Raw genomic sequence first — 19,453 nt, forward strand, 5'->3', positions numbered from 1 at the left:
CATGATAAGCTAGAGGGGCCAAGGCCACCCCTGTGCCATAAAGACAAGGGACAGCTGTGCTTAGTGTCCGGACAGATGGAGCAGCTCTGTATAGCCCCCCACCAGCGGCATCTATCGCTGACCCCTCCTCCTTGCAGAAGGAAGAGCAACCGACTCCATGATGTAGTCTTTTCCTCCACATCACCTGTATGATAGCAGAATATCAATGAAGTTCTCCTTGACCCCTGGAGCCCTGAAGGGTGAGGAGCTAATTGTAACGCAAGTACTTCGTTGGCTCTTTTGCAGGACAGAGGCTGCTGCCAGAGCTTCTAGTCTGAAGACTCTAGGTTTGACCAGTTTTAGTACCTTTTATGTGAGTACATAGCTGTCAGTAGAACAAATGTGAGGAGGGTAAGTTTGTGCACCCCCACCCCGAAAGTGTAACTTGTTTTACTAAAGCAAGTAGTAGATCCAATATGGAATATTTTTCTCATATAAGTTTCATTTGGGCCAAGTTACTCAACTGGAAAAGGGAGTCAGAGCAGAAAGTTTCTCAACTTCAGAGCTTCCATTCCAGTGTGAGTGCTATGGTGTGTGCTCACTAACAGACTTCTGTCCGGTTTAGGAGTAACCACTACACTATATTGGCTACCTCCATTATGTAACCAGTTTGTGCATGAATAAAAACTGAGCTACACATCTGCTTAGCTCACTAAATTCTTTTGCTGCTAAATAATTTGTTTCTGGCTTCTGCTGAGTATTAAGGATGAACAGAACATTCTGTAATCTAAGGAGCTTGTTCTTCCCCTCTCATCTGGCCCCCCAAATCTGATGTTTTGGATGTGAAAAAGATCAGGCTCCGTTTGTTTTTCCTTTATGGCATTTGTGTTAGGAGTATACTCTCAGATCTTCTATTTTCAAGTCAGTCACGCACAAAACAATGTCTTTTTAGCAGCCCAGAACGTCGAAGAGACTTATAAGATCAACAGACTTAAAATCAGAGATCGGATGAGTTTGTTGCCAGGTTATCTAAGTCATTTCTGAGGAAGGACTGAACTTTTTTTTTTTTTTTTTTTTTTTTTTTTTTTAAAAAGAACACAAAATCGTAGGATCATAAATCATAGGATTCGAAGGGACCTTGAGAGGTCATCTAGTCCAGTCTTCTGCACTTGTGGCAGGGAAATGTTGAAGAGTTATACAATGAATTGCCATTAAAGACAGTGGGTCTGCTCCTGCACCCATTGACATAAATGACAAAACAGAGTAAGTTTCTTCCCTCGTGGCATGCTGCCATAGCTGAGAGCAGCAGAGGTCCTTGAGCTGCAGCCTCATTGGTGTAAATGAGAAGGGGTTGCTGGCAGGCCGTTCTTGGCAAAAGCCCTACAGCTTCGAAATTCACTTCCCCCTCTTTGGGTTCAAAATAGCTTCTGATTTGAACTTCAGGGTGCCTTGCAAGACTCATCTATCCTCCCTTCCCCCCACCCTCATGACAGTTGAAAATGGGGAAGAATGGAGGGGTAAATTGTTTTAAGGAGGGATTGGAGTGGGATATCTATTTGCTAAACTTGGTATGTACGTGTAATCTCTGCCAACGACACCTAGAGCGTATGGATGGGCACCCTCTTTAGCATGTCTATAAACCTAAATAAAATGTCCATTGACTTGAATAGGAATGGGATCGAGCCTTGTTTTTTGCAGCTGAAATGGTATTTCAGCTCTAACCTGTAGCTATTTTAGTAAGCAACCATTTAAATAGAACCTCTCTGCAGTTTGGAAATGTCTGAATGTCTTTTTAAAAGCTCTTCTAAACTTTAACAAAGTTAAAGAACACTGTGATGGGCTTAGGATGTGAGAATACTTCACTGTTAATTGAAAGGCTCTTTTTGTGAGTATCACAGTCAATGACTTGTCTTGAGCAGCTAATTAGTACGATTATTCCACAGCTGCATTAGTTTCACCACAAAGGTTTTTCTCTTGTTTTATCAAAAGGATCAGTCTCTCTGGGAATGTTTCAACCTGACAGGCCTTAAATAGCAACACAGCCTCTTCTCCCTCTTTCCCCCCCGCCCCTTTTTAAGGAAAATTAGATTGTGCGCTCTGGAAAATCTGGGTTTAATGTTATTTAAACAAAATAACCCCTTTCCCTTTTTATTCCTACTGTGAACAATTTAATTTTAATGTACTGGTTCTAAACACCGCTTGCCAGATTTGCTGGAGATCTCAGCTCACACTGAGTGCAATGGGAACTATTGGGTGTTGAGCACCTGAGGATCAGATTTCTCAATGGGAGATGTTGGGTGCTGAGCACGTCTGAAAATCTGGCCCTTTACCTATGCAGTGGTGTCGCTTGACTGGAATGGCTGCACTTTAACATGTTAATGTCGTTCTTGTCATTTGAAAGCATCATACATTTTAAATGTTAATGGGCATAATACCGTTTAATTTTTGTGTGATTAATGCTGTTGATTTAACATTTAATCTAATCAGAAAAAAATGTGTTTTGCAGCTGAGATTTCTGTTGGGAGGTGTTGGGATCTGGTTCTTAATAAGAACTCAGACATAGCAGGTGTTAGTGCTCTTTGTTTCTGACTTCAGTAGAAGTTACGGCTTTTGAAAATCCCAGTCCTACTGTATGAACTCGGCATATGCTGTGGGTTTGATCCTACGCCGATCAGCTGCAAAGGTGAAGGTTCAAGCAACAAATTCATGTCTGTACTTGGGGGGGGGGGAGGGGTGCATATCTAAAAGAGACTTCACTGTCTTGTGTGGATGCGTTATTTCTGTAATATTATCTGTTCTTAACTGCTGAGTAGCTTTAACCGTCTACAAAATGCACTTGCCTACCTTCCACAGAGGTGCTGCTCAGTGGTTTTAAATTATTTTGGGTGGTTCTTGGAAAGACACCATAGAAATAATGGTTATTTTTTATTAAGGTTCCTCTTTTAAAGGGTTTTTAATGAATGATTAATTGGCTATTGTAGATTGCTATAGCATGCAAGAGGTCAATATAACCACTTTAAACACCTTCTACTGATGTACTTGTAATCATCTATATACCGCATACTACTTTATATACTACTGTAAAACACACAACATGTTATTCATTTATTAACTCTTTGTAAACTACTCGTAAATAAAATCTCAATATAAAGTCTGACTAATAATTATAACAAATCTAAATATACATGGCATTATACAGCATAGTAGTTGGAAAGAATCAGCTCAAATAAAAATATTTTACAATTGTGTGTGTGTTTTTTAAAAAGTGGCATATGTGAAATGGATCAAAATGGGAATGAACCAGAAACTTTCTTAACCTCCCAAAGTTGTCCTTGGTCAGGTATCTGTTTGATTATAGCAGTCCCTGGTAGGTGGGATATAAAATGAACAGGTTGAATAATAATATTAACCGGCACTGAGTCTTCCTTTTACACTTCAGATTGTCACGTGTTCAGGAAAAAACAAATATCATGTCCTCTTCAAATATCTTGTCTTCAACCTTTCCAGTTTCTTTTATTCTCTTTCTCTCTGTCTGCTTTTCCTGTGTCGTGTTATATGTAAAATATGGGATTTGTATTGATCATTGTGTTGTGAACAAAGAACGGGCCAGATCATTCCATCTGTGGAAAAACAGCATTGCAGAAGGCCTCTCGCAGCTACTCCCATATACCCTTCATACCCTTCACTTCCTCTCCTAGCATGGATCCATTACAAGCTATTGCTATTGGTTGCCCTACCTGCACCCACATCCCACTCCTCACTTCAAGCCTGCTAGTGCCATCAAAGTGAGTTGATACTGTCACAGGTGGTGGTCGCCCCTGAAGAGAGCGCTACTAGCAAACTCGAATGTGGTGCAAGGAGCCACTGCCCCAACCCACCCTTGAACACCAAGTTAGTATGGAGGGGTTTCCATGTGCTCTCGGGGAGGCAGGAACATGCGGTGGAACTTTAGCGCCAGGCCTCAGTAGTGCTGGGAATCCTCCCTTATCCCCATGCCTACATAAAGGGTTGTGTAAAGTCCTCTTAACCTTAAGAAGATGCTAAATACATTCATTTGATTTTTAATTAATAAAAGCATTGCCACTATAAATGGGAGTATGAAAGAATTATAGTCATGTTACAACAGGGCTCAACGGGATGCTGTATTTCTATTAGATGTTAATGAGCATTAGACTTCTAAAACTTAAAAATTTCCTCTTTGCTGCTAGAGATCAACATTGAAAATAATGGCTAGACGTAATCAGGTTATTTTAGCTTAATTTGGCTTCTAAGGACCTAAAGTAGATCAGCTCCAAATTCCAATTTACCCTGGGCAGCGTATCATTACTCATTCTCGTATGTGTGAGAGCCACTTTGTTTCACACTTAACGTAACTCTGCAGTCGCAGGAAATAATTATTCTAACCGGGGAAACTGAGATGTCTGTGGCTTTGGTCTTCCCACAGCAGTTCCGAGCATCCTGGAGCTTCCAAGCCTCCCCTAAGCTCCTCCAGTATGACATCACGGATTTTGTTACGACAGCAGCTCATGCGTGAGCAGATGCAGGAGCAAGAGCGTCGAGAGCAGCAACAGAAGCAGCAAGCAGCCCAGTTCATGCAGCAGAGAGTACCACTCAGTCAGACACCAGCCATCAACGTCAGCGTCCCCTCTAACCTGCCCCCTCCTACCCAGGTGCCAATGGAAGTCCTCAAGGTAAGTGAGTGTGACTTTTGTTCAGTTCACTGGCTCTCATGCTTGTCTAAACATGGTCTATGTAATAGTGACATGGTTACTGATGTTCATGGCAACTAAACTTCACAAATAAGCTGCAAGGTCTGGTTTCATTTTTAGCTTTAACTCAGTGTCCCAGTACCAGAGAAGAATGAGAAGTTTTTAACTTGATCTCCGATGCAAGCGTTAGTTTGTTTGAAAATGTCTGTCTTTCACATATTTAAAGATTCCCTCTTAAAATAATTAATATTTCAAACCAGCCTTCCATTTAAAACAAATTAATTTCTGATCAATAATGGTTTTAAATACTGAATCAAAATCCGTTACAAAAGATCTTCTCAAAAAGACTTAATCTGGAATAGGGGTGAGTTTCCAGCCTTTTGCAACTAGCCATTGTAATCCTTTTTGCTCAAATGTTTTGACTGCTATTAGTAGCTTTGAGTTCCTTGTTAGACTAGAAACTGTAGGAGCTTGTTAGTATCTTGCTGCCGGAGACTATGTAGCTTGCTAATTACTGAGAAAAACTGTAACAAGAACAGACTTAGTTTCACACATGTTGGGTAAGTTGAGATAGAGTAGTGTAGCGTGAAATGCCTTGTTAAAGGAACATATAAAATGATAGAAAAGATAAATGAAATAATTCGACATCAAAGTAGAGCACAGTAAGTATGCAAATACTGAATTTTATCTACCGCATATAACTCCTTCTTTGTTTACTTGATATTACAATATGAAGGTTAGTAACTCTTTCTGGCCAGTAAGCAAACTGTAAACCAGTAAATCCAATTGAAGTTGGTTACAATAGAATATTTTCAGAGTATGGTGTAGTGCTGGCATTTTTGTGTGTCAACTCCATTTTAAGCTTTGTTTTAAGAATAGTGTGGTAGATTTAAAATAAATATATCTTAAAGCAAACTGTGTACACTTGGGTATCCCACAAGTTTTGTATAGGTATTTTTATTTATCGTTAATACATTATCACTTATAGCGGTCTTAGTGTTGTCATGTTAAATAAAAAGAATGGTAAAAATGCCATTATTGGAGTTCTGCAAAAAGTAAATAGGATCAGATTTGAGTACAGCATTAATATGTTTTGGCCGTGAGAAGGAAGGACATTAAAGAATGTATCTGAATTTTGATTCAGGCTCTAATTTTCTGACTCTTCCCCCTAATACAGAAGCTATTAAAATGAACAAAGAATGTTTGACTGGAAAATAAATTATTTGTGATGAAGAAATGTACTGAATTTCTTGCGTAAATGCTATCGTGTAGTTTGAATGCACACCTAGCTGATAGGTATAGGCTGTAATATTCTCCTATTCAGAATACACTTGAATTAACAAGGAAATGATGATGCATTCAGAGTCTCAGTGAAAGAGCTTTATTTCCGAATCTCCCACTGGGTATGTGTAATGTTTTATGCCACCTTTGGCATTTAATTATAGCAACATATTTGGCTTATTTCTGCTAAATTTGATCACTACTGGAAATATTTAATGCCCTGTTTGTTATGTGACTGCCAGAATCACAGCAGTAGTATTAGTAAGATGCTATAGATTCATTATTTTGTAGCTGCCTTCTTACATGAGAGAAGGGGCAGTCTCTTATTTTTTGATGGCGCCTGAAGTAATAGCAGAGGCTCCAATAGAAAGAAGCTGGCAGGAGGTACCTGATGGTCAGTTATTAAATAACATAACATTTTAAGGGGGCAGGTTCTGCTTGGCCCACACACACACGCGCAATTGCGAGAGGCATGAGGATTGCTAGGCATGATGCCTAGGGATCAGGAAGAAGTGAGATCCTTGTGCTCAGAAAAGCCACCTCACTACTTCCCTAGGGAAGACCGGGCCCCAGAATTGGTGGGAGAAGGGGGCTCCATTGTTCAGCTTCCATCCTCTTCATTAGCCCAAGTGGGAGTAAGGCCCATCCTATAAAGGGGAATAGTAGTAAGTGTGCCCCCATTGTGCACAAGGAGTATTTTGCCTCCCACTGCTTCCTGTTTTTCCACGTGGTGCAGGGCATTCTGTAGTATCCCTTACTCTGGGCTGTGCCTTGAAAGTACAGTCTACCCCCAAATCCATATAGGCAATGGAGGAGGAAAACTATCTACCAGAGACACTGATCGCAGGAATCTTATGTGCCGCTCCATGGTGACTGACTGATTTACATCTTGGGGTATGTCTATACTTACTTCCTGGTCCGGATGTAAGCGATCGATCTTCTGGGATCGATCCCGGAAGTGCTTGCCATCGACGCTGGTACTCCAGGTTGGCGAGAGGAGTACGCGGCATCGACAGGGGAGCCTGCCTGCTGCGTCTGGACCTGCGGTAAGTTCGGACTAAGGTACTTCGAATTCAGCTACGTTATTAACGTAGCTGAATTTGCGTACCTTAGTCCGAAGTGGGGGGTTAGTGTGGACCAGGCCTTAGAGTAAAATAAATATCTGTGCTAGCACCATCTGCATCAGCAAGTGCAACCATTATGCAAACCCATGTACTCTGAGCACCATAGTTAGTGAAATGACTGACACTTTGTGGAAGGGGAGAATCCATATAACTTTTTTTATTTTTTATTTATTTATGGAAGTTGCTAGAATCTGATCATTTTTTCTGTTGTTTTTAATGTGGATGAGGTTCTATACAAAAATCATAACGCACAAAAATTCCAGGCATGACATTGATTCCACAGAAGTCTATGGCAGAATTCCCAAGGATATCCATGTGACCAGAATTTCACCACAGAGGTACACGTATGTTTTAAAGAAGCAGTCAGATTTAAAAGTGGAATTGATACCAGGATATCGTTAGATAAGAGAAACTGACAGCCAGCTGTATATTGAGGAACTCTTTATTTGCTACATATCGGTTCATCAGAGTTGATTATTTTATATGTCATCTGTTTTGAGCTATGGACCAGCTTCCATAAAGACTGGACATAAGCTTTAATTATGAGTAGGTCATTCTGATAGGTAAGTTTATTATCCTGATAGTCTGGGTTTAATGACTGAACAAAATGCTAGACTAAACTAGGACTTCTGTGCTTTCATAAACGTTAATGTGCCAAGTGACTTTTTAAAAGCAGAGCTGCTGAAGGTTATAGTGTCAACAAATGGGATTTTGGATAGAAACTTACTTTTCAAAAATCTGATTTTTGAAAAAGAAATTGGGTATCACAAAATTCATAAAAACATGAAAATGGACTTAGGAACACATGTTAAATAAATTATTGACCTTTCTGTTTTACAGTGAAGTGTTTCTTTGTCCAACTCATTTAACTCCTGTGCCGCATTCACCCAGTGTAAAAGGATAGTGATATTTCCAAGTCTGACACACAGTGCTTTGAGATGGATGATTTTTAAAAAAAGCTGTGTGCTAATAAAACAATAATGAATACAAACCATATACTGTCTGTTATGAAGGTACTTAATACAGCAAAAGAAGAGTAACTCATGTTAGCCCACTTCATATAACTGTAGCACTCTCAAAATTGCATAATAAAATGTAATATGTTCTTTATGGCTACATGAATGAATATGATTTAATGTGCCTAACTATGGGCTCCTAATTGCAGGTTTGATCTCTGAAGTGGGGTAACTTAGTGTAGTAAGAAAACACCCCTCAGAATGAAATTTTCTATTGCTTGGTGAAGGGTAATTAACTGATATTCTCTGGGAGAAGGTCTAATGCAGCTGCAGCAGTATGTGTTAGGATCCTGTGTTATAACAGGATTTGTTGTGGCATTCCATGATGCTCCTGCAAAGCTGAAACTGGCTGTACGGAATAGATGCAGGCTGCTTTAAATTTTCATGAGGAATGCATCCGATTAACCACATCCTGCTATCTATTTCCCATTGGCCTGAATTAACACTGAGAGCTAAAACTGCAGAGACGTCACAGAGTGACTTGAGACTGATGCAAAATGATTTAGACGTACTGTGCATCAAAAATAGGGCAAAATAATTTAAAATGTGTTAATTAAATATCTTGTTTACTGGAGGATTTTCAAGGCCCTGAATTCCATACTACGTTAATGTCAGATCTGAATCCATTTTTAAAGTGTGAAACACAAATTATTTTTATCTATATGGAGGAATTTAGCATTTTTGTAAGTAAGTCTAATTTTAAATGGTTCAATGTATTTTGGCTAAGTGATATGGACTTTTTTTTTTTAACGCAGTAGCTTCTTTCATCCCAGTGTTCTTTAGTTTTGTATACTTTTTGAAATTTTTTTTGGCGGGACGGGAGGGTTGTTTAATGTTTTGTCCAACCTGAATGTTTGGTCCTTGAATTGTTCTCCAGAGGACAAAGTTATGAACTGGGGAACATGTGAGTTTAAGGCTTTCATTTGTATGGAGTTTATTATTATTAATTGGTTCTGGCACAGTTCTGTCCTGAGGCCCTTTCACTGAAGAAATTGCATCAGTTGTACTTCACACGGGTTCTCTTGAAAGTGTTTTTCTCTATTTATGTTCTATACGTAGTGAGAATGTGAAGACTCCTGGGTACCTTACAAACCAGTTACAGTAGTAAATCTTTAAATTGTATTGGATACTAAATACTAACCTGGGTAAAGTGTCACCTTTTTACTATTGCCTTGTCTTGAAGACTACCATGCAGTCTTCTATAAAGCAAATCAAATTATATCTCAGCTCTTTGTGTATCTTTGATTCCAGTCAATTTGGATTTAGGCCTTTACATGGTATAGAGCTGTAGAAGCTGTAGAAACCACTCTGGTTGTGTTGATGGCTGATCTCCTCCTAGTCGTGAATGACTTTGAGCATTGGTTTGAGCATTGGCCTGCTAAACCCAGGGTAGTGAGTTCAATCCTTGAGGGGGCCATTTAGGGATCTGGGGCAAAAATCTGTCTGGGGATTGTTCCTGCTTTGAGCAGGGGGTTGGACTAGATGACCTCCTGAGGTCCCTTCCAACCCTGATATTCTATGATCTTAAATGGCTTGTGACCTGAGTGGCTGTCTCTTTTCCCAGTGACATCACAGAGATTGATTGAGTTACTCAAGCTAATGTGGCGAGCTGGCCCCTACCCTGGGCGTTCTCAACTAGGAATCACTGGCTTCAGACCTTGCTTCCTTCCTTAGCTCACAGGCATCTGAATCCGGGTCTTTGAGGCCTCCTCCTGGTTCTTGTAGGATTTTGTTTGGCTGGCGAGTGTTATTGGGATGATAGAGAGCAGTAGGATGGAGGCCAAGCAAATGGCTGCAAGGGTGTGTGAAATGAATATTGTGTACTTATGTGTACCCTGAGATGGGTAAGTAATGACAATGTGAGGCAAGTGAATATAATTGTATAACATTTGTGAACAGTATTTATTTATCTATCAGGTGAAGCATATGGGGGACTTACTTACTTTAATTTCGGACACATGGACACATTATCCTAGTTTTTATTTGTAATTCACACATTGCATGTCCAGCAGAATATGGTTTGAACAAGGACACTAGATGCCAAAGCAGAGCACAGACTTCCTGGCAGATAAAGTACTGAGGATATCATCTCATCTTCCTCCTACTCTCACTTAAACTAATTTTACCCTGATGTAACTCCAGTTAAATTCCATTGCTTTACGTGAGTTGGATCCTTTATATCTCGACCTTTAACTCTCCTTTGCTATGAGTCCTCTAAAACAAACAAACAAAAAAACAACAACCAAACTTGACAGTGGTTAGGCTGCTGGTGTGCTCAAACCACTGCCTGTTGTGTTGACCAATATTGTTCCCTATTTGTCCAGTTGTATCCATCTCTTGTCTCTTGCTTATACTTCGATTATAAGCCCTTCAGGACAGGGGCTGTCTTTCTGTTCTGTGTTTGTACAGCATCTAGCAGAATGGGATTCTGGTCCATGACTTAGGCTCTTAGGCACTATGGTAACACAAACTTAATATCTGGCAGAAATACTCTGGACCAAATTCAGGCCTAGTATCAGAGTACAATTCCCAATTCAGTCAGTGAGAGCTGCTACTGCTTATGTTGGGGCCAAATTTTGTTTTTGTGTTGACCTCACCGTCCAACTCCCTGGCAGTCTTAATGCATCAATTCTAGTCACGTTACCCAGATACTGATCAAAACCAGCCCCGAAAGTGAATCCAGTGGGTCTCCTGTGTCAGGTGACACAGTATGGTGGCTGTTCCATGAATTACTCACTTAGACAACTGCTAATGCTACTGCTCTGACTGGCACCAGCTGCTACCCCTTTCCAATGCAAGATTTCTGTCCAGTTTCATCTGTAGCATAGTAGTAAATCTGTGGTCTTCCTACTGCATGTTTGTCCCAATATTTATGCTCACTGTCAGGGAGTTCAGAAGGAAGCTTCCCCACTGTACCGCTGCATATATGTCTCCTGGGCATCATTAGATTCAGACTCCACATCCCAAGAAACTGGGTCCCAGGCAGTTTCGAGGGTTAATGGACTTGCTACTTGAAGTCCTTCTGCCAAGAGTTCCAATGTTTGTTATTGATTTGTTTATACTAGAGTGACCAGATCACCACACTAAAATATCAGGACACATTGGGGTGCCATCAGCCCCACCCACAGTCCACCCCTGCTCCTCCCAGGCTCCGCCCCCACTCTGCCCCCAGGTCCCGCCCCCTCTACACTCAGGGGCCCCCCCACCTCACCCTTCCTCATCCCCCGGCCTGCCGCTGGCTTGCTGCGTCCCTCCTCAGTCCCCTACCCACCGCTCACCTCCTCACCTGCTCGCTCACCCACTCGCCTCTTCACCCCCCTGCCCGCCACTCACCCTACGGTGCCAACTTCCCCTCTGCCGGGTGGGTGCTCGCCCACCCCCTGCCTCTTCCCTCCCCTGCACCGCCCTCACCCCGCCCCCATTCCACCCCTTTCCCCCAAGTCCCTGCCCCTGCCCTACCTCTTCTCCCTGCAGCATGTAAATGTGAAAGGAAACTCCTTCATGCAAGCTATTGGAGTGTGTGTACCTCACATCCACCTTGTATGATGCCCTTTCCCTTTTTAGAAAGGGACCTAAATCAACGCTTCCAGATTCCAAACACATCGGAATTTGTGCTCTTCAGAGCCCAGAGCCAAAATTTGTGGCTTGGGGCTCCTTCCCCCGGCCCCTTTGTTGCCGGCCTTGGAAGCATTCACTGTTGGTCTCCGCTGATGCTGCAATAGATTAAGCTGTTGCCTATCCAAGTAGAACACATGCTGTGTCCTAGTACGAACAGTTGAACAGAAAATCTCAAATAGCTGTGAAGGCTCACCGAATGCCCAGCTGCTCAGTTAATCTCATTCCTGATGCACTGCCTACAATAAATTTAGGGTTATCATACATCCGTTTTTTCCCGGACATGTCCGGCCTTTTGGTAATCAAACCCCCGTCCGGGGGGAATTTCCAAAAAGCCGAACATGTCCGGGAAAAATACTCCCTGGCTTACCTTAGAGCGGGCGCCGGGTACTTCCCCTCCGGGGGCGCAGGGTCCAGAGGCATGGGGGCTGCCCGAAGCCGGTAGCGCTTGGGAAGCTCGGTGCTTACAGAGCCCAGGCGTTCAGGGAGCACAGTAGCCGCCGGAGCCTGGGAGGGGAAGTGCCCGGCCGGGGGCACAGGGTCTGGAGGCATGGTGGCTGCCCGAAGCCTGAGCGCTACCGGCTTCACGGTTAGCCGGGCAGCCTCCAGACCTTGCGCCCCCGGCTGGGCGCTTCCCCTCCTGGGCTCCAGCTGTGCTGGGGAAGCGCTGGCCGGGGGCGCAGGGTCTGGAGGCTGCCCGGCAAACCGTGAAGCCGGTAGCGCTCGGGCAGCCCTTTTCATGTGGCTGGGAGGGAGGAGGGGGTGTTAGGGCAGGGACTTTGGGGAAGGGGCGGAGTTGGGGAGGGCCGGGGTGGGAAAGGGGCGGGGGCGGGGCCAGGGCCCCGTGGAGTGTCCTCTTTTTTTTTTTTTTTTTTTTAAATATGGTAACCCCAATAAATTATTATGTATCTTATAGATTTATTTTCTCTGTTGTAGTTACTTTGAAAGTAATGATCAAATCCCAGTGCACACAGTCAAATATGCATCCGAAGAAGTGGGTTGTAGCCCACGAAAGCTTATGCTCTAATAAATTTGTTAGTCTCTAAGGTGCCACAAGTACTCCTGTTCTTTTTACAGTCAAATAGTTGTCCTTCCTTCTCATCTCTCATCTACCCCTAGTGTCTGCATGCCGATGCATTGTGTTGCATTTAAAAAAAAAAATTGGATCAGACACCATGTCTGTCTTTGCCATTTGTAAAATGCCAGAACGCCTTTTGGGTGGTACGAATTAACTGTTATATGCAGCTGTCCAGAAATAGCCTGGTTCTCTTACTGCTCCTGCAATAATATGCCCTACTACCAAGAAATACTGTGTGCTCTTAATATAGTCTCTCTACTTACAGTAGAACTTTGTGTCTCCAGTTAGAAACAGAGAATTGAAACTCTACATGATCTGTTTCCTTATGGGAGATGTATTTTGCAGCCCGGAAGATCAGGAACAGTGAAATTTAGCACCTACCACAGTACTGGTGCACTTGATTTGTGTTTCATGACTTTCTTTTCTTATTGCAGGTTGATTTAAAAGATGTATGATAGCAAGTTGATTTTGTATGTTTGAGCTCCAGTTTTTAGTAGAAGGTTAGTTAAGCAATTGGGGCAGTAAACATAATGGACAATCTTGACTTGAAAGTGATTTTTTTTGGGGGGGTGGGGGGGGAGGAGGGTCAGACCAGTTAGTACTGAGATGCAAATATAACTGTTATACTGAGAGACCAGTTTCTCTCCATATTCTTAATGAATTCTAGGAAGCTTCATTGTAGTAGCTTTTGGGGGATGGCGGGAGGTAGTCTTCCTGAAGGTTTCTGAGATAAATATAAACATCTGTGCATAAAGAATCTGCTGCAGGCTTAACTCTACGTTTTTATTTAAATAAAAGTACCTGTCTGACTAGCTGTGACCTGATATACTTGGGTTCTTGTGTCTTGGGCAGAGCCGGCTCCAGGCACCAGCCGTGCAAGCTCGTGCTTGGGGCGGCAGATTCTACGGGGCGGCATTGCGCCCAATCCTAGGGTGGCACGGCCACTTTATTTATTTATTTATTTGGTTTACCGATCCAGCCGCCCTGTAGGTAGGGTGACCAGACAGCAAGTGTGAAAAATCGGGACTGGGTTGGGGGGTAATAGGCAGAGCTGGCTTTAGGAAGTGCGGGGCCCGATTTGAACAGTTTCGACGGGGCCCCGACAGGGATGACTAAAAAAAAAAAAAAAACACGTTAAAAAAAACACGTGGGGCTTGTACTCACTGGGCTGCGCTCCTAGTCTTTGGCGGCGGGTCCTTCACTCGCTCCGGGTCTTTGGCGGCACTGAAGGACCCGCCGCCAAAGTGCCGCCAAAGACCCGGAGCGAGTGAAGGACCCGCTGCCAAAGACCTGGAGCGCCGCTGGGTGAGTAAAAATTAAAAAGGTGCCTCTAGCCAGGGAAGGGATTCTCTGCCACTTGCCCCCCACTCTGGGCGACCCTGCCACTGGGCGCGGGGCCCTCTTAAGCGCGGGGCCCGATTCGGGGGAATTGGTGGAATTGGCCTAAAGCCGGCCTTGGTAATAGGAGCCTATATTAAAAAAAAGCCCCAAATATCAGGACTGTCCCTATAAAATCGGGACATCTGGTCACCCTACCTGTAGGGGGCAGCGGCACGGAGGAGGGGAGCGCACTGCTGGGAGTGGGCTGCGCACTCCGTCTGCCCCAGCCGGTGCCAGGTCTGCAGCAAGCCCGGCAGGGCAACCCGCGTCCTTCCCTCCCCGCCGACCGGGGCGCCGCGGAGCCCTCCTGGCAGGCAGTGTGGCGGGAGGGGCTGCGTGGCGAGCGCCCCACTGAAGCCCTGACCCCCCCTTCTCTCTCTCCCCACCCCCCCCCTTCCCTCTCTTTCCCCCTGCTAGCCGGGACACGTCTGCAGTGCAGGAAGTTCACCCTGGCTCCGGCCGTGCCTCAGGTTTTTTTTTTTTTTGCTTGGTCTTGGGTCAGAGGTCATTCAAAACTTAGAATCAGAACCTGAGGATAATCTGTAGCTTTGCTTTGGAGACCTCTTGTACTGGGAGTCCTTCGTCAAATGGCAAAGAGAAAATATAGAAGTTCGGTATGGCAAAGTGGTCACTAGTGATCAAAAATACATACTACAGTTCTTGAACTTAAAGGTAAAATAATACACACAAGTTGCTGATTGCTCAGGCCCTACCAGTTTGTATAATACACTTGGCCTTGATCATCTTTCACTACTTCCATAGATGCTAATAGTAGGTGATAGCTGAGCCGCCTGCAATAGAGACTCTTTGATTAGCTGCAGTTTTAAGAAAAAGCTGATGCTTACCCAAGGCTGAATCTCTCCATTCCAGAGTTTCAGTAGGCGTTACTTGGCAGGAAAACTCCACTTTTGGGGGGTACTAAAGGAAGGAGAAAGGGGGGGAAACCATTGGCAGGCTGTTTGGTGGCTGTTTGCTGCTGCTGAAGGGGTTAGTGTGTTAGAATAAACCTGGGGAGAAATGGTTTAGTGGGCAGAGAGCGGATGAGGTGATTTAAAGGTGATCTGATGCTAAATGTTAACATGCCCATGCGAGGATTACCTGGATCTTTGCCGTACAGCCTTGCAGTTCCAAATTTACCTGTGATCCCGGAATAACATCCAGCAGTGCGAACCGCTGAGCGTTCTCACTGGAGTCCGAAGCATTAGACCTTGTGGAAGCGGTGTTGCAGTTTGTCTCTGTAGCTGCGTATCTTAGAAGCATTGCAGAGCTTCCATGGCCCACCAGCGAAAGACATTAACTGTTGCTTCAACAAGCCCTTCCTCCAGTCAGCATTAATGCATAAACAGCCCACTGCACTGCCCTGGCTGAGCGGAGAATGGATGCATCATGGCTGATGCACTGCTTGCTTGCTTCAAACCTGCACTTCCAGAAGAATCCGATCACAGCAGACCGCATGGATGAGGTCGCGGGAGCAACAGGAGAAGGAGCGCTAAGTAGAGTGGTGTTATGTGAGCAGGAAGGACCAGAGGAGGGACGAGAATGTGAGCAGAATAAGGGTGCTGGAACCTTCAAAGTAATAGAAAGTGCCTATGGAACAAGGAGAAGAGCAGCAGGGAGGCTGTCACTGAAATGCATCGAAGCAGAGCAAAACGACAAGAAAGGGTTTTAAAGTTTAAACAGCGGGGGAAAAAATACAATGCCATCCAATGAAAACAAACGTAGGCTTGAGACGTGCATCCTGCAAGTGTGTCTTTGCAAAGTAATCTAACTTGCTAGAACCTATGTACACCTCAACGTCCCCTTGAATTGTGCATTCTCGGGCTTAGTCCATTGATAAACTCCAGTTAAGCGTTGCTCATTGCTTTAGAAAGGCCTTATTAGATAGTTGGGTTAAATGTTCTGTGGGCTGGCTTCATTTGTATTCGTGCTCAATAAAATGAGAGCGATTTCAACAGTGCCGCGTGTCTACAAATAGTTTCAAGCCACAGCTCGGCAAAGTAGAGCATTTTGGGAGCAGAGCTCAATGCCAGAGTTTCAACTGAAAAAAGGAAAGATTAAAATTGTAGGCTGGGCTGGCAGTGACTGGTGCATATAAATCCAGTCGGCTTGAGCCACAATTATCTGTGTGCGTGCAGTTTTTTAATATTGTATTCTATATAAAAATAGGCTAACCAGCTGAATTTTACATGCTTCTGTGTTTTAAGACTAAAGGCACTGAGCTGGTGATCGTTTAGTATTTTCTATGCAGTGATACTGAACAGTGTGTTCATGGCTCTGCCGTAGATCACCTCCTTGTGTCCTAGGGCAAAATCTTGCCTTGTTTTATGCTAGTGAAGTGAGAGAAATGGAGTACAAGGAGCCTATCCTCTCTGCTTCTGCCACCCATGCAGTAGCCAAGGAAATATTAAGCTGCAATCTTGCTTAAGCACTAGCATAGAGAAGCAGCTAACCAGCCTGAAGTAATGGCTGGACATGCGGGTGGGCCTGCCGGTTCCTTGCTCCTTCACGGAGCAGTGATCAGACACTCAACACAGCACTTTCCCCTAGCCGTCTAACTGTATATTCATTATTTGCCCACGGCTGGCAGCATGGTGTAATCACCCCCCCTAGCACCAGCACTATTCCTCTCTGGTGTGGGGGAAACCCACCAGAGCAAGATTTTGCCCGAGGTCTGCTGCTTATGATGAATGATGTCTCTTACATTACGACTTGGTTTTTAAACCTTCTGTATTTAAATAAATCAACTTTCAAATTTTGGTGCTTAAAATAGGCACCTAAATATAGATTTGGGTTCCTAACTTTCAGAAGCGCTGAGCATTGACAAATGCAGTCAGTCAGTGGATGTGGCTGCTCAGAAAAATCCGGCCCAAAATTAGAAGCTACTTGATAAAATTAGCAGGAGTACTTGTGGCACCTTAGAGACTAACAAATTTATTAGAACATAAGCTTTCGTGAACTACAGCCCACTTCTTCGGATGCATATGCATATGCATAAATTTGTTAGTCTCTAAGGTGCCACAAGTACTCCTGTTCTTTTTGCGGATACAGACTAACACGGCTGCTACTCTGAAACTTGATAAAATTAGGTCCCAAACTCTTCACTACCAGCCGTTTCCTTTTCTTGTTCTTGTTGACAAACATCAGTACCTTGACTCATCGCAAGTGAAGATGAAATGTACATCTCTGGTGTGCTCCATTGTGCACTATGCCAGGTTTTGGAACCAAACTCTGCCCTTGGATCTGCTCGTGAGACTCTTGCTTATTTCAGAGTTCAATCTGGAGACTAGGGCTGGTCATCCGTTAACTGCTGCTAAAGAAGGAGCCAAAGAGCACAAAAAAATAGACCTCAGAATGTCGGCTTAGTTCACTTTTTAATTCCTTGGCAATGAGGCAGTAGCTTTTAAAAGGGCCACCAGATGGTGGTAACTTTACCGTAAAATAGATTTTAAAATGTGAAATTTAGGCCTTACTTAAGTACCTTTAGGACTTATGCAGCCCCACAAATGTGATTCTTTGCTTCAGTTACATAGCTGATTTGGAAGCATTAATTTCTTAAACCTGAACCTGTAGAGTAAATGAATTGAAACTGACAAGCTGAAGACATTCCTGCCATTCAAGAGAGGCTTAGGGAATTTCTTACTGGCTAAATTTCAAATATGTAGCTTTTTGCCCAGCACTGCATGGCAATTTCAACCTGCCTGACCGTGACAAGATTAGTTCTTCCCCCTCCCCCCTCCCCCTTCCTAGCAGTAGTATAAAAAAATTAGATTAAGTAGTACCAGGCAGAGATGCAAAAGCCTAAAAGTAAAAACAAAAAAACCCCCCAAAACAGCCTTACCTTGAATAATTCTGTCTGTCATTTGATTGGTGCCTTAATTAGCCTCATGTCCTTTAACCTCTTGGGAAATAAGTAAGGGATAAATTTGGGGATAAAGACAAAGACGCAGAGAGATTTACCACACACCACTAGGTAATTCATCAAGGAATGTTGTTAATTAGCCCTGCCTCTTTCATTTCTGGCTCATTTATTAAAACTGGTTGATTTAAAATAATGCCTGCTGGTTCATTATCAACGAGTTTCAAGTCCATAACTTGGCTCTTAAACAAAAACAATATTGTGTGGTGTCTGTAGCGGGGCCTGGTGTTTTGATTGTGCTTTTTCCATTTCTGAAGAACAATTTCCAGTTTTGTCCTTAGTTGCTAATTATTGCATTATTTTTTTTTTTTTTTTGACGATCATCTGGCTCTTTTTTAATTTCTGATTTCTTGTGTCTCCCACTAAAGAGGATAAGGGACGGCGGAGAGGAAAACCAAAAATGTTTGACTTAGTTGGAAGGTACCTGTCAGGTTTTATTAATTAAGCATGGTTTGATGGAATTTAATTGACTAATTTAGCATAGTAATAGGCAGGTTGAGGTAATGGTTAGTCTCTTTTCTTTAACCCTTTATTATTTGGAAATTGGGTAGCAGCTACATGTGCGACTTGCAATTTTAGTCTCTCACTCTGTAAATGACGTGGTATATGTTGGAGCATAAGTTTTCGTGGGTGAATGTCCACTTCGTTGGATGCATGCATCCGACGAAGTGGACATTCACCCACGAAAGCTTATGCTCCAATAGATCTGTTAGTCTTAAAGGTGCCACAGGATTCTCTGTTGCTTTTTACAGATCCAGACTAACACGGCTACCCCTCTGATACATGGCATATGTTGTTGTTTTTCAAGTGATTGTTCATATTGATTCCAATTAGGTGTGTGCGTGCCGCGTGCACAGTGGTTGGAAAGTTTTTCCACTAGCAGCACCTGTTGGGTCAACTGTGGAGCCCCCTGGAGTGGCACCTTCATGGCACTCAATATATGACCCTGCCTACCCAGCGCCTCCTCAGTTCCTTCTTACCACCAGTGACGGTCGTTGCAACTGTGGCGTCTTGCTTTGCAAGCTCCCCATGTTTCCCTAGCTTCTATTTGGACTGTTTATATTTTGTAGTTGGTTAGTTCTTAGTTATTGTAGTAACTTAGTTAGCTGTTGGGCTGGGGGGTTTACCCTTCATCCCGACTGCATTCTCCTTGCGGGACTTACATGCCTCCTAGCCCTTCTTCCTAAGGTTGTGTCACACTTCCACACTAGTTAGGACATTTTCCTGCCTGTTTTTTATCCTAAGCCTCATGCCAGTAGCCGTGAGCAGAGGCTGCACTTCCTGGATGTTCGGTGAGCACTAGCTTTCTACATCGAGCGTACTAAGCCGTTCAGGAAGTCAAACCAGTTGTTCAA

General features: G+C 43.5%; 1 protein-coding gene across 11 annotated transcripts in view; it reads left to right on the plus strand.

Annotated features, from left to right (window-relative positions):
- MITF (melanocyte inducing transcription factor) overlaps positions 1 to 19,453 on the plus strand; it is a 164,473-nt gene that overhangs the window by 90,387 nt on the left and 54,633 nt on the right. For 9 of the 11 annotated variants that reach the window (XM_008179486.4, XM_008179485.4, XM_008179488.3 and 6 more), the window contains exon 2: positions 4,424 to 4,670. In XM_008179486.4, coding sequence (XP_008177708.1) covers positions 4,424 to 4,670 — 247 coding nt within the window. The remainder of the gene's footprint in view (positions 1 to 4,423; positions 4,671 to 19,453) is intronic. The other 2 variants (XM_042849962.2, XM_042849963.2) reach the window with 1 other exon arrangement.

The sequence above is a fragment of the Chrysemys picta genome, chromosome 7 (assembly GCF_011386835.1).
Source record: "Chrysemys picta bellii isolate R12L10 chromosome 7, ASM1138683v2, whole genome shotgun sequence".
In the NCBI taxonomy this organism is placed as follows: Eukaryota; Metazoa; Chordata; order Testudines; family Emydidae; genus Chrysemys; species Chrysemys picta.